The 12,797-nt window shown below is 46.9% G+C and overlaps 1 protein-coding gene across 1 annotated transcript in view; it reads left to right on the top strand.

Annotated features, from left to right (window-relative positions):
* Window positions 1-1,266: 1,266 nt before the first annotated feature.
* The window catches only part of LOC106613232 (metabotropic glutamate receptor 5), a 106,830-nt gene continuing 95,299 nt past the window's right edge, over window positions 1,267-12,797 (top strand). The window contains exons 1-4 of the mRNA XM_045724783.2: window positions 1,267-1,489; window positions 4,724-5,240; window positions 5,849-6,292; window positions 6,853-6,967. Coding sequence (XP_045580739.1) covers window positions 5,088-5,240; window positions 5,849-6,292; window positions 6,853-6,967 — 712 coding nt within the window. The 5' untranslated portion in view covers window positions 1,267-1,489; window positions 4,724-5,087. The remainder of the gene's footprint in view (window positions 1,490-4,723; window positions 5,241-5,848; window positions 6,293-6,852; window positions 6,968-12,797) is intronic.

Raw genomic sequence — 12,797 nt, 5'->3', positions numbered from 1 at the left:
AGCAGGTTCACCTCTCAGCAGGTTCACCTCTCTGCAGGTTCACCTCTCTGCAGGTTCACCTCTCTGCAGGTTCACCTCTCAGCAGGTTCACCTCTCTGCAGGTTCACCTCTCAGCAGGTTCACCTCTCAGCAGGTTCACCTCTCTGCAGGTTCACCTCTCAACAGGTTCACCTCTCAGCAGGTTCACCTCTCAGCAGGTTCACCTCTCTGCAGGTTCACCTCTCTGCAGGTTCACCTCTCTGCAGGTTCACCTCTCAGCAGGTTCACCTCTCAGCAGGTTCACCTCTCTGCAGGTTCACCTCTCTGCAGGTTCACCTCTCAGCAGGTTCACCTCTCAGCAGGTTCACCTCTCTGCAGGTTCACCTCTCGACAGGTTCACCTCTCGACAGGTTCACCTCTCGACAGGTTCACCTCTCAGCAGGTTCACCTCTCAGCAGGTTCACCTCTCAGCAGGTTCACCTCTCTGCAGGTTCACCTCTCTGCAGGTTCACCTCTCTGCAGGTTCACCTCTCAGCAGGTTCACCTCTCAGCAGGTTCACCTCTCTGCAGGTTCACCTCTCTGCAGGTTCACCTCTCTGCAGGTTCACCTCTCTGCAGGTTCACCTCTCTGCAGGTTCACCTCTCAGCAGGTTCACCTCTCTGCAGGTTCACCTCTCAGCAGGTTCACCTCTCGACAGGTTCACCTCTCAACAGGTTCACCTCTCAGCAGGTTCACCTCTCTGCAGGTTCACCTCTCGACAGGTTCACCTCTCAGCAGTTCAGCAACAATAAAATAAATGAATGAGTAAAGAAAGTCATAAAAAATATAATAATAATGAGATAAAAATAGAATAGTAATTTAGGAAGCACAAATGTTTTGAGTAAACAAAGAATTAACACAGAAATACAGACTAAATAGCAAAGTCTAGGGAGCCTGCAAAAGGTGCACCCTACCCAGCACGGCCATGTGTGTGTGTGTGTGTGTGTGTGTGCGTGTGAGTGTCTTCTAATCCCTCTTGCATTTGGCTGCCGATTTAATTCTGGCCTTGTTTATGGCCAAGCCCCTAAACACTCCCCCTGAATCTGTATCTGCCCATCTATCTGTCCATTAACACAAACACACTTAGCCTTTACATACTGTATTCAAAAGAGAGAGCACACAGTGTAGAGTGATAGACAGAGAGAGATACGGATAGAGAGGAAGAGAGACAGAGATAGAGAGGGATATATATATATATATATATATAGAGAGAGAGATAGATAGAGAGGAGACGGTGTCAGATCGGTGGTTGGCCTGTGACGCGCAGAGCGTGGCCGCGATGAAGCCCCCATATTGGAGCCGCGCAGTGCCAGCGCCACAGACAGAGAGCGAGCGAAAGAGCGCAGGAACACAGAGACTCGGTGTTCCGTCGTTGCCATAGTGAAGAAGTGGATTCATCACGACCATGACGCGCTGATCAATGCGTGGAGTGCGGAGTTTCTCCAAAACATGCACGGTGGTCTAGTTGAGGTAGGCCTGTTCAATTTGCTTTTCCCATATAACTTTTGGGTTAGTCTTACATTCAGGAAAAACAGACTATCAACAGAACAGTCAATCTGTAAAAAGCTACAAATACAAAGTAATGCATTTTTCATTTACTTTTAAGCTTTTGCTTTGATACTGTTGAGTTGTATTATTTTGTTCTAAACGAATGATGAACATGTTAGATGTGTGTTTTCACGTTGAGAGGCGGCAGGCCAGCAGAGGGCAGACGGCTGTTTACTCGAGCTTTACCGTGCATTAACGGCCATTGTGTCAGAGCCCGGTTGGTCTGATTCGATTCCCGCGCTATTTGTGTCATCCTGGAATTAATGTTTATAAAATAAAACGGTCCTTTCGTGGACGGCATCCGTGTTTCTATTAATTGTAAATAATATATGATATCGGGAACGTTTTAGCACCAAAGTATATTTTGACTGCCTGCAATACAACCTTCAAAGCTTTGTGTGATGGGCGATACTACTATTAGAGAGCTTATAAGGTAGGTAATAGCCCGCCTGGTCCAGACTGCTGTTTGTCCTACTGAGCCTTATGCCTGTGTGTGTGTGTGTGTGTGTGTGTGTGTGTGTGTGTGTGTAGAGAGAGAGAGAGAGAGAGAGAGAGAGAGAGAGAAAGAGAGAGAGAGAGAGATTAGTGACAGTGTCATGGATCGATAAACGCACCTAGTCGCTCATTCCATCAATGTCTCAGGATGGCCGTTTGAAAGGCCACACACACACACACACACACACACACACACACACACACACACACACACACACACACACACACACACACACACACACACACACACACACACACACACACACACACACACACACACACACACACACACACACACACACGCGTGTGTGGTCTGGTGATCAGTGTGTGTTTGGTGATTCAGACTAGTGTCACAGGTTCCATGCCGGAATTCATTCACAAACATCTTCGCTGGAGGAGAAGGCGCGCGCGGAGCGGACGTGAGACAGTCACCTTGCGGTCTGAAAGCGGCACGCGCCGCAGGAAATAACCCAAACAACAAGCACAAGCTCACCAACTGCAGTTCTCCCTGAGTGGAGTTGTGTCAGACAGACTGACTGACATGACAGTCACTCCTCAGCACAGTGTGAGGATATAGAGAGCTGTCAGGTAACCTGCCCTGTCGCGAGACATACTGGTTGAGAGGAGGGGGTTAGACTAGGGGTTTGGGGCGCGATGCGTGAGCAGACATCGCACCGGCAGAGTTTGTGCGTGGCATGAAGACGAGAAGAGCTCGAGCTGTGGCCTTGGTCGCGAGCAGCTGGTGCGTGTTCTGCCTTTATCCCGTGGAAATGAACGAGGTTGCAGATTGACACGGTAAGGCTGTATGTGTGTACATTTGGATGTAACGTAACGGCGCGTTCAGCCTGTGGATGCAACAGTGAGACGCAGCAGATAGCCTCCGCTCTATTTACTCCCCCCACACACCTCTTCTCGGTAACATCATTCCGTGTGGCAGCCAGCCTTCTGTCGTTAAGTGTTTTGACCGGTGAGGGTTTTGATGTTAACATTGTCAAGGGAAAGATAAAAGTTACAGATCTCTTTTCTCCGCGATGGTTGTCTGGGCAAACGGTGATGCGCGCGACGACTGTTGTTATGGTTCAATTTCAGCACCGCGGACAGCTCTGGAGGACAAGCGCATGCAGCTACCAGATCCGTCCCGTTTACACAAGCTATGAGACAGACAGAAAGACAGACAGAAAGATAGACAGACCATTGCCATGTCTCCTTATTTGACATTGTTTAGCCATGGATCCAGGAGCAGACTGGGACCAGAAATCGTCCCTGCCATTTCTAACACACCGGCCCATTTTTCTCTTAATGCCATCATTATTAGCCAGATAATGATCATTTTGCTGAAAAAACAAGTTAGTTAGGCCCACTGGGCTAAAAATAGACCAGCCTTTCTGGCATTTGCCCGAAATGCTAGATGGTCAGTCTGCCCCTGCTTGGAGCACGTTCCCATTGGCAACTTCACAAGGGCATCCATAGGCTACAAAAGCACATATATCCTATTCAATGGGCACAGGCACATCATGTGAAAATCCTGCTATCATCTCCCTTTATTTACTCAACCAATCAATGACGACATCTATGGGCAACTCAAATCTCCCAGACTGTTGATTGTCCGGCGTATTAACGCGGTTTATTTAACGGGATAACCGTGGTGTGTTGAATGTGGCAGGCTAGCCTAATGACAATTTATACCAGCGAGAAGCGCAGTGACCTCTGTAGCCAACGGGCAGATTTATGTTTCTGTGTTAGAGAAGAGGATAAATTAATTCGGTTCCGTAATAAAGTGAAATGTGACCTATACTTGAGCACATACAGAGCGACAGGTATGTAATACCGCCCGCAGCCTTGGTGAGAAAGAGAGAGCGCGAGAGAGAGAAAGACGGTGGTGGTGGTGGTGGAGTCTGTATCATGATAAATCGGTCTTGCGGGCTGCAGGATGAATGGCTCTTAGGAAGAATGGATCCTGAGCGAACAGCTCTCCCGTTAAAGGCGCTGTAATGACGCTGTCATATTAATTACTTCCCTTGACCCCCTCGTTTCTCGCCTACCGCTCGAGGGGACACCGGCCGGGCTCGAACTGTTGAGCCCCCAACTCTGCCAACATTCCGACGACCTTGATCAAGTCTATTTGCATAAAGTTGGACCCATCCCCTTCAAACTAATTTGCTTAGTGCTTCCAGCTGCTGAAATCTATTGAAATATGTTCTAGCTGTGGTTACGATATGTTGTTATGCATAGTTGATGTTAAATATATTTGCTTGAAATACACAAGCGGTTTTAGTTATAGTTTACAAGGCCTATATCACATGAGGTAGAATGAGAGTGTTGTTCATCATGATCATTTTGTGAATTGTGTCTCTGATCCTTTGAAAAGCTACACAAGACCTCAAACATGCAAATGTCGTATTATATTCTGATGAGGCAATGGTGTGAAGCTGTGGTAGGAGTCATGTGATAGGTTCCCACTGGGTATGGCTCCTTTGCTCTGAGACTTGGTATGGTGTTGAATGTTATTGTTCTCCCTCTCCTCTGGCAGCCTTCCCTGCTCCCTGATGTCTCACAGGTAGATAACAGATTGATGTGAAAACAGCAAAGTAAGCCACTATAAAGGATTGATGTCCCCTGCTGCATTCAGACCCTAAACCCCCACTACCTCTCTGTTTACAGGTAATGACCCGCCCCTTTACCTGTCTGTTACCTGTTACCATGGAGACCACCGCTTCACCATAGAGGAGGATATTCCTCGACCAATCAGAGTGGAGTCCAGTTTCGACCAGAAGGAATCTAAAGTATTTCCCAGGATACACTGCTTCTCTCTGGCACTCCTTATTGGTCACGTGGCAACGGCCATTCCTTGACTTCCACAGGAGGAAGAAGAAGTTCACATTTTAGTTATTTGTTTTTGGCTTGCCATCACTCCTCACAATGGACAGGAACTTTACTGTTATGAAGCGTAGTAGTTCTTGACCAAACTAAAATCATCAAGACACATCATCAAGACATTTTCTCTGTTAACAAATGAACCAATAAGATGATCTGGATCATCCTGACCCTGCCTATATGGGCGTGGCGTGGGACCGTTGGCGATGCCCAGTCTAACGAGCGGCGAGTCGTGGCACACATCCCTGGTGACATCATCATAGGAGCCCTGTTCTCTGTCCATCACCAGCCGACAGCGGACAAGGTACAGCCCTCAGAGACTACGGCATCCTGCATGTCCACATGAATGACTGGTGGTGAGGGGAAGATGTACACTGGGGTCTGAAAGGATTGACACCCTTGATAAAGATGAGCCAAAATGACTGTATAAAATAAATCATTCAAAAACAGAGCTATATTGTATGCCATTTTTCATGTCTTTTTTTCAAATCCAAGTGCCAATGCTGTTTAGTAAACATTCTGTGTGGAGGAATGGTCTATGATCCCTCCCAATGTGTTCTCCAACTCAGAAAACAGTGGCGTTATCCTCACAAGGTGAATTATTGAAAGGTATTGAAAACAGGCGTGTGAATAATTTGGTCCCTTAACTCCTACTAAATCTCTCTCTCTGAGCAATTGTATTAGTATAAAATTATATCATTTCCCTTTTTTTTGTTGTTGCATAAAATATAGCTCAGTCTTTGAATGATTCATTTTATATGGTCAATATTGCTCATTTTTTTATCAAGGGTGTCAATAATTTCAGACCCCACTGTATCCATCCCCAGCTGCATGAGTGTAAGAGTGTCTCAGTGCGTGTCGTGAGCAAAGCGGTATCCAGTGTGTGTGTGTGTGTGTGTGTTCCTCCCCCAGGTACATGAACGTAAATGTGGTTCGGTGCGTGAGCAGTACGGTATCCAGCGTGTTGAGGCCATGCTGCACACTCTAGACCGTATCAACGCTGACCCCCGGATCCTCCCCAACATCAGCCTGGGCTGTGAGATAAGAGACTCCTGCTGGCACTCTGCTGTGGCCCTGGAGCAGAGCATTGAGTTCATACGAGACTCCCTGGTGTCCTCCGACGAGGCCGAGGTGGGGGGAGGCAGTGTGTGGGGGGGAGGCGGGGGAGGAGCCGATGGGAGGGGAGGGCCGAGGTGTGCGGACCCTGCTGCAACCCCTATGCGGGGGAAGAAGCCCATCGTCGGGCTGATAGGACCAGGCTCCAGCTCTGTGGCCATCCAAGTCCAGAACCTCCTACAGCTCTTCAACATACCCCAGATCGCCTACTCTGCTACCAGCATGGACCTCAGTGACAAAGTAGGTACACAATTCTATTCTATTTTACTTTACTCTACTCCATTCTATTCTATATTATTAGTACTTTATGACTAGTCTATTCTTTTTCTCTCCAATAGAGTTTGTATGAGTACTTTATGAGTACTGTTTCTCTCCAACAGAGTTTGTATAAGTACTTAATGAGTACTGTTTCTCTCCAACAGAGTTTGTATAAGAACTTAATGAGTACTATTTATCTCCAACAGAGTTTGTATAAGTACTTAATGAGTACTGTTTCTCTCCAACAGAGTTTGTATAAGTACTTAATGAGTACTATTTATCTCCAACAGAGTTTGTATAAGTACTTAATGAGTACTGTTTCTCTCCAACAGAGTTTGTATAAGTACTTAATGAGTACTATTTATCTCCAACAGAGTTTGTATAAGTACTTAATGAGTACTATTTATCTCCAACAGAGTTTGTATAAGTACTTAATGAGTACTATTTATCTCCAACAGAGTTTGTATAAGTACTTAATGAGTACTGTTTATCTCCAACAGAGTTTGTATAAGTACTTAATGAGTACTGTTTATCTCCAACAGAGTTTGTATAAGTACTTTATGAGGGTGGTGCCATCGGATGCTCAGCAGGCCAGAGCCATGGTGGACATTGTCAAGAGATACAACTGGAGCTACGTCTCTGCCATTCACACAGAGGGTAAGAACAGCACTCTGTCTGTCTTTCTGTCTGTCTTTCTGTCTGTCTGTCTGTCTGTCTGTCTGTCTGTCTGTCTGTCTGTCTGTCTGTCTGTCTGTCTGTCTGTCTGTCTGTCTGTCTGTCTGTCTTTCTTCCTGTCTGTCTGTCTTTTTGTCTTCTTTCTGTCTGTCTTTTTGTCTTCTTTCTGTCTGTCTTTCTTTCTGTCTGTCTTTTTGTCTTCTTTCTGTCTGTCTTTCTTTCTGTCTGTCTTTTTGTCTTCTTTCTGTCTGTCTTTCTTTCTGTCTGTCTTTTTGTCTTCTGTCTGTCTGTCTGTCTGTCTGTCTGTCTGTCTGTCTGTCTGTCTGTCTGTCTGTCTGTCTGTCTGTCTGTCTGTCTGTCTGTCTGTCTGTTTTTCTGTCTGTCTGTCTGTCTGTCTGTCTGTCTGTCTGTCTGTCTGTCTGTTTTTCTGTCTTCTTTTTGTCCCGCTGCTCTGTTTTTTTGGTATTGAGAATTTGTGTTTCCCTCTTCCCACTCACATCCATGCCTCATTTTCTCCACTATATTGCTTCCTCCTCTGGCCCTCTCTTTCTCTCTCTCTGGGCGCTGATGACTGGCTGTAATTAATCTGTGGTTAGGCCACAAAGGGAAGTAGGTCTGTAGCTGAACCGTTAATCAGAGTTTCACCTTAACACACACACGCACTCGCACACACCCCCCCCCCCCACACACACACACACACACACACACACACACACACACACACACACACACACACACACACACACACACACACACACACACACCTCTCTGTGTTGTGAATATGAGGCTATGGGAGTGTCACTGTAAGGAAGGGAGGAACTGAAACAGTAGTGTTAGACTGCTCTGGTCTCTACTGGTCTCTACTGGTCTCTACTGGTCTGGTCTCTACTTGTTTCTACTGGTCTGGTCTCTACTGGTTTCTACTGGTCTCTACTGGTTTCTACTGGTCTGGTCTCTACTGGTCTCTACTGGTCTGGTCTCTACTGGTTTCTACTGGTCTCTACTGGTCTGGTCTCTACTTGTTTCTACTGGTCTGGTCTCTACTGGTTTCTACTGGTCTCTACTGGTTTCTACTGGTCTGGTCTCTACTGGTCTCTACTGGTCTGGTCTCTACTGGTTTCTACTGGTCTGGTCTCTACTGGTTTCTACTGGTCTGGTCTCTACTGGTCTGGTCTCTACTGGTTTCTACTGGCGGTCTCTACTGGTTTCTACTGGTCTGGTCTCTACTGGTCTTTACTGGTCTGGTCTCTACTGGTCTCTACTGGTCTGGTCTGGTCTGGTCTCTACTGGTCTGGTCTCTAATGGTATGGTCTCTACTGCTCTGGTCTCTACTGGTCTGGTCTCTACTGGTCTGGTCTCTGATCATCTGGTCTGGTCTCTACTGGTCTGGTCTCTACTCATCTGGTCTGGTCTCTACTGGTCTGGTCTCTGCTCATCTGGTCTGGTCTCTACTGGTCTGGTCTCTGCTCATCTGGTCTGGTCTCTACTGGTCTGGTCTCTACTGGTCTGGTCTGGTCTCTACTGGTCTGGTCTCTACTGGTATGGTCTCTACTGCTCTGGTCTCTACTGGTCTGGTCTCTACTGGTCTGGTCTCTACTGCTCTGGTCTCTACTGGTCTGGTCTCTACTGGTCTGGTCTCTACTGCTCTGGTCTCTACTGGTCTGGTCTGGTCTCATGCTGGTCTGGTCCTGTCTGGTCCTGCGTCTGGTCTTGTCTGGTCGTGGTCTTGTCTTGTCTGGTCTTGTCTCATCTGGTCTGGTCCTGCGGTCTGGTCGGCCTGTCTGGTCTTGTCTTGTCTTGTCTGGTCTTGTCTCATCTGGTCTGGTCTGGTCCTGTCTGGTCTGGTCTGATCTGGTCTGGTCTGGTCTTGTCTGGTCATTTCTTAAGGACAGTACTCTGTCTCATCTAGAGGGAGAGAGAGGGAGAGAGAGAGAGGAGGTGTGAAAGAGAAGGAGAGAGAGAGAAGGATGAAGTGAAATGTGATATGATGAGCGAGAGAGAGAGATAAAGGAGATAGGGGGATCAGCTTTGTAGTGAATTTCCATTAATAATAAAAAATAACAGAACATTCTCATCAGCCAATTATTGCAGGATATCACCAGGAACCACCAGTCAGTACAGACAGCTCAGGAAGTATGCTTAGATAAAAAGTAGACATTATTTTTTATATAGAATTAAGCATAATGATTATGGCTCAAGATTGGAGCAAATACCAGTTTCAGGTGTTTGAAAAAAACTAAATTCTCACGTATTTTGTGCCCCCTCAGATTTTTGGCGTGCTGATTTTTGACGCACCTGTCTGTCAGCAAGGTTTATAGATGTTTGATGATGTGTTGACGTGTGTGTGTGTGTGTGTGTGTGTGTGTGTGTATACCAGCGACAGGGTGTGTGTGTATACCAGGGTATGTGTGTATACCAGCGACAGGGTGTGTGTGTATACCAGCGACAGGGTGTGTGTGTATACCAGGGTGTGTGTGTATACCAGCGACAGGGTGTGTGTGTATACCAGGGTGTGTGTGTATACCAGGGTGTGTGTGTATACCAGGGTGTGTGTGTATACCAGGGTGTGTGTGTATACCAGCGACAGGGTGTGTGTGTATACCAGGGTGTGTGTGTATACCAGCGACAGGGTGTGTGTGTATACCAGGGTGTGTGTGTATACCAGGGTGTGTGTGTATACCAGGGTGTGTGTGTATACCAGGGTGTGTGTGTATACCAGGGTGTGTGTGTATACCAGGGTGTGTGTGTATACCAGGGTGTGTGTGTATACCAGTGATGAGCATGGGAACTGAGTAAGGGGCTCAGAACTCGCTGTCATTAACTAGAACTATTACAGATGGTATTTCCTTCCATTGGTCTCTTGGCAAATGGAGATACAGCGCTGGCCCTGTGTGTGGCTGTGTGTGTGTGTGTGTGTGTGTGTATGTGTGTGTGTGTGGTTGTGTGTCTCTGTGTGTGTGTGGGTGTGTGTGGCTGTGTGTTTGTTTGTGTGTGTGTGTGTGTGTGTGTGTGTGTGTGTGTGTGTGTGTGGTTGTGTGTCTCTGTGTGTGTGTGGGTGTGTGTGGCTGTGTGTGTGTGTGTGTGTTTGTGTGTGTGTGTGTGTGTGTGTGTGTGTGGTTGTGTGAGTCCAGTGAGCATGTGTGTGTGTGTGTGTGTGTGTGTGGCTGTGTGAGTCCAGTGAGCATGTGTGTGTGTGTGTGTGTGTGTGTGTGTGTGTGTGTGTGTGTGTGTGTGTGTGTGTGTGTGTGTGTGTGTGTGTCTGTGTGTGTGTGTGTGTGTGTGTGTGTGTGTGTGTGTGTGTGTGTGTGTGGTTGTGTGTCTCTGTGTGTGTGTGGGTGTGTGTGGCTGTGTGTGTGTGTGTGTGTGTGTGTGTGTGTGTGTGTGTGTGTGTGTGTGTGTGTGTGTGGCTGTGTGTATGTGAGTGTGTGTGTGTGTGTGTGTGTGTGTGTGTGTGTGTGTGTGTGTGTGTGTGTGTGTGTGTGTGTGTGTGTGTGTGTGTGTGTGTGTGTGTGTGTGTGTGGATTTGTGTTTGTGTGTGTGGCTGTGTGCTTGTCTTCCTCTTAAATGGGGAGGAGGGATAGGTAGGGGAGAGATGGAGGATAGGGAGGAGGGATAGGTAGGGGAGAGATGGAGGATGAGGAGGAGGGATAGGTAGGGGAGAGATGGAGGATGAGGAGGAGGGATAGGTAGGGGAGAGATGGAGGATGAGGAGGAGGGATAGGTAGGGGAGAGATGGAGAATGGGGAGGAGGGATAGGTAGGGGAGAGATGGAGGATAGGGAGGAGGGATAGGTAGGGGAGAGATGGAGGATGAGGAGGAGGGATAGGTAGGGGAGAGATGGAGGATGAGGAGGAGGGATAGGTAGGGGAGAGATGGAGGATGAGGAGGAGGGATAGGTAGGGGAGAGATGGAGGATAGGGAGGAGGGATAGGTAGGGAAGAGATGGAGGATGAGGAGGAGGGATAGGTAGGAGAGAGATGGAGGATGAGGAGGAGGGATAGGTAGGGGAGAGATGGAGGATAGGGAGGAGGGATAGGTAGGGGAGAGATGGAGGATAGGGAGGAGGGATAGGTAGGGGAGAGATGGAGGATAGGGAGGAGGGATAGGTAGGGGAGAGATGGAGGATAGGGAGGAGGGATAGGTAGGGGAGAGATGGAGGATGAGGAGGAGGGATAGGTAGGGGAGAGATGGAGGATGGGGAGGAGGGATAGGTAGGGGAGAGATGGAGGATGAGGAGGGTAGCTACCAAGTCTGAAGTCTGTAGTCGGATCTCTGTAGTCTGAAGTCTGTAGTTTGTAGTTTGGTCTCTGAAGTCTGAAGTCTGTAGTCTGTAGTCTGAAGTCTGATCTCTGATGTCTGAAGTCTGTATTTTAAAGTCTGTTGTCTGAAGTATGAAGTCTGTAATCTGTAGTCTGATCTCTGAAGTCTGTAGCCTGATCTCTGAAGTCTGAAGTCTGTAGTTTGAAGTCTGTAGTCTGATCTCTGAAGTCTGAAGTCTGTAGTCTGATCTCTGTAGTCTGAAGTCTGTAGTTTGTAGTCTGATCTCTGTAGTCTGTAGTCTGTAGTTTGTAGTCTGATCTCTGAAGTCTGTAGTCTGTAGTCTGATCTCTGATGTCTGAAGTCTGTATTCTAAAGTCTGTTGTCTGTAGTCTGAAGTATGAAGTCTGTAATCTGTAGTCTGATCTCTGAAGTCTGTAGTCTGTTCTCTGAAGTCTGCTGTCTGTAGTCTGTATTCTGAAGTCTGATCTCTGAAGTCTGAAGTCTGTAGTCTGAGTCTGAAGTCTGTAGTCTGTAGTCTTATCTCTGAAGTCTGTAGTCTGTAGTCTGTAGTCTTATCTCTGAAGTCTGTAGTCTGTAGTCTTATCTCTGAAGTCTGTAGTCTTATCGCTGAAGTCTGTAGTCTGAAGTCTGTAGTCGTATCACCGAAGTCTGCAGTCTGTAGTCTGAAGTCTGTAGTCTGTAGTCCGAAGTCTGAAGTCTGTAGTCTGTAGTCTTATCTCTGAAGTCTGTAGTCTGAAGTCTGTAGTCTGTAGTCTTATCTCTGAAGTCTGTAGTCTGTAGTCTGTAGTCTTATCTATGAAGTCTGTAGTCTGTAGTCTTATCTCTGTAGTCTTATCTATGAAGTCTGAAGTCTGTAGTCTGTAGTCTGAAGTCCGATCTCTGAAGTCTGTTGTCTGAAGTCTGTAGTCTGTAGTCTGAAGTCTGTAGTCTGATCTCTGATGTCTGTAGACTGACGTCTGTAGTCAGAAGTCTGAAGTATGAAGTCTGTAGTCTGTAGTTTGTTCTCTGTAGTCTGAAGTCTGTAGTCTGATCTCTGAAGTCTGTAGTCTGATCTTTGTTGTCTGACATCTGTAGTCTGATCTCTGAAGTCTGAAGTACATAGTCTGAAGTGTGTAGTCTGATCTCTGAAGTCTATAGTCTGAAGTCTGTAGTCTGAAGTCTGTAGTCTGATATCTGAAGTCTGTAGTATGATTTCTGAAGTCTGAAGTCTGTAGTCTGATTGCTTTAGTTGGAAGTCTGTAGTCTGTAGTCTTATCGCTGAAGTCTGTATTCTGTATTCTGAAGTCTGTAGTCTGCAGTCCGAAGTCTGCAGTCCTGAAGTCTGCAGTCCGAAGTCTGCAGTCTGAAGTCTGCAGTCTGAAGTCTGCAGTCTGAAGTCTGTAGTCTGTTGTCTGAAGTCTGTAGTCTGTAGTCTGCAGAAGGATAAGATGGAGAGGATAAATAGGAGAAAAAGGACGAGTGAATTAGAGAATGAGAGAATGAGAGAATTAGAGAATGAGAGAATGAGAGAATGAGAGAATGAGAGAATGAG

This window comes from Salmo salar, chromosome 09 (genome assembly GCF_965601325.2).
Source record: "Salmo salar chromosome 09, fSalSal1, whole genome shotgun sequence".
NCBI classification, from domain to species: Eukaryota; Metazoa; Chordata; class Actinopteri; order Salmoniformes; family Salmonidae; genus Salmo; species Salmo salar.
Note: the sequence above shows the minus strand (reverse complement) of the source record. Positions and strands in the feature narration are given on the sequence as shown.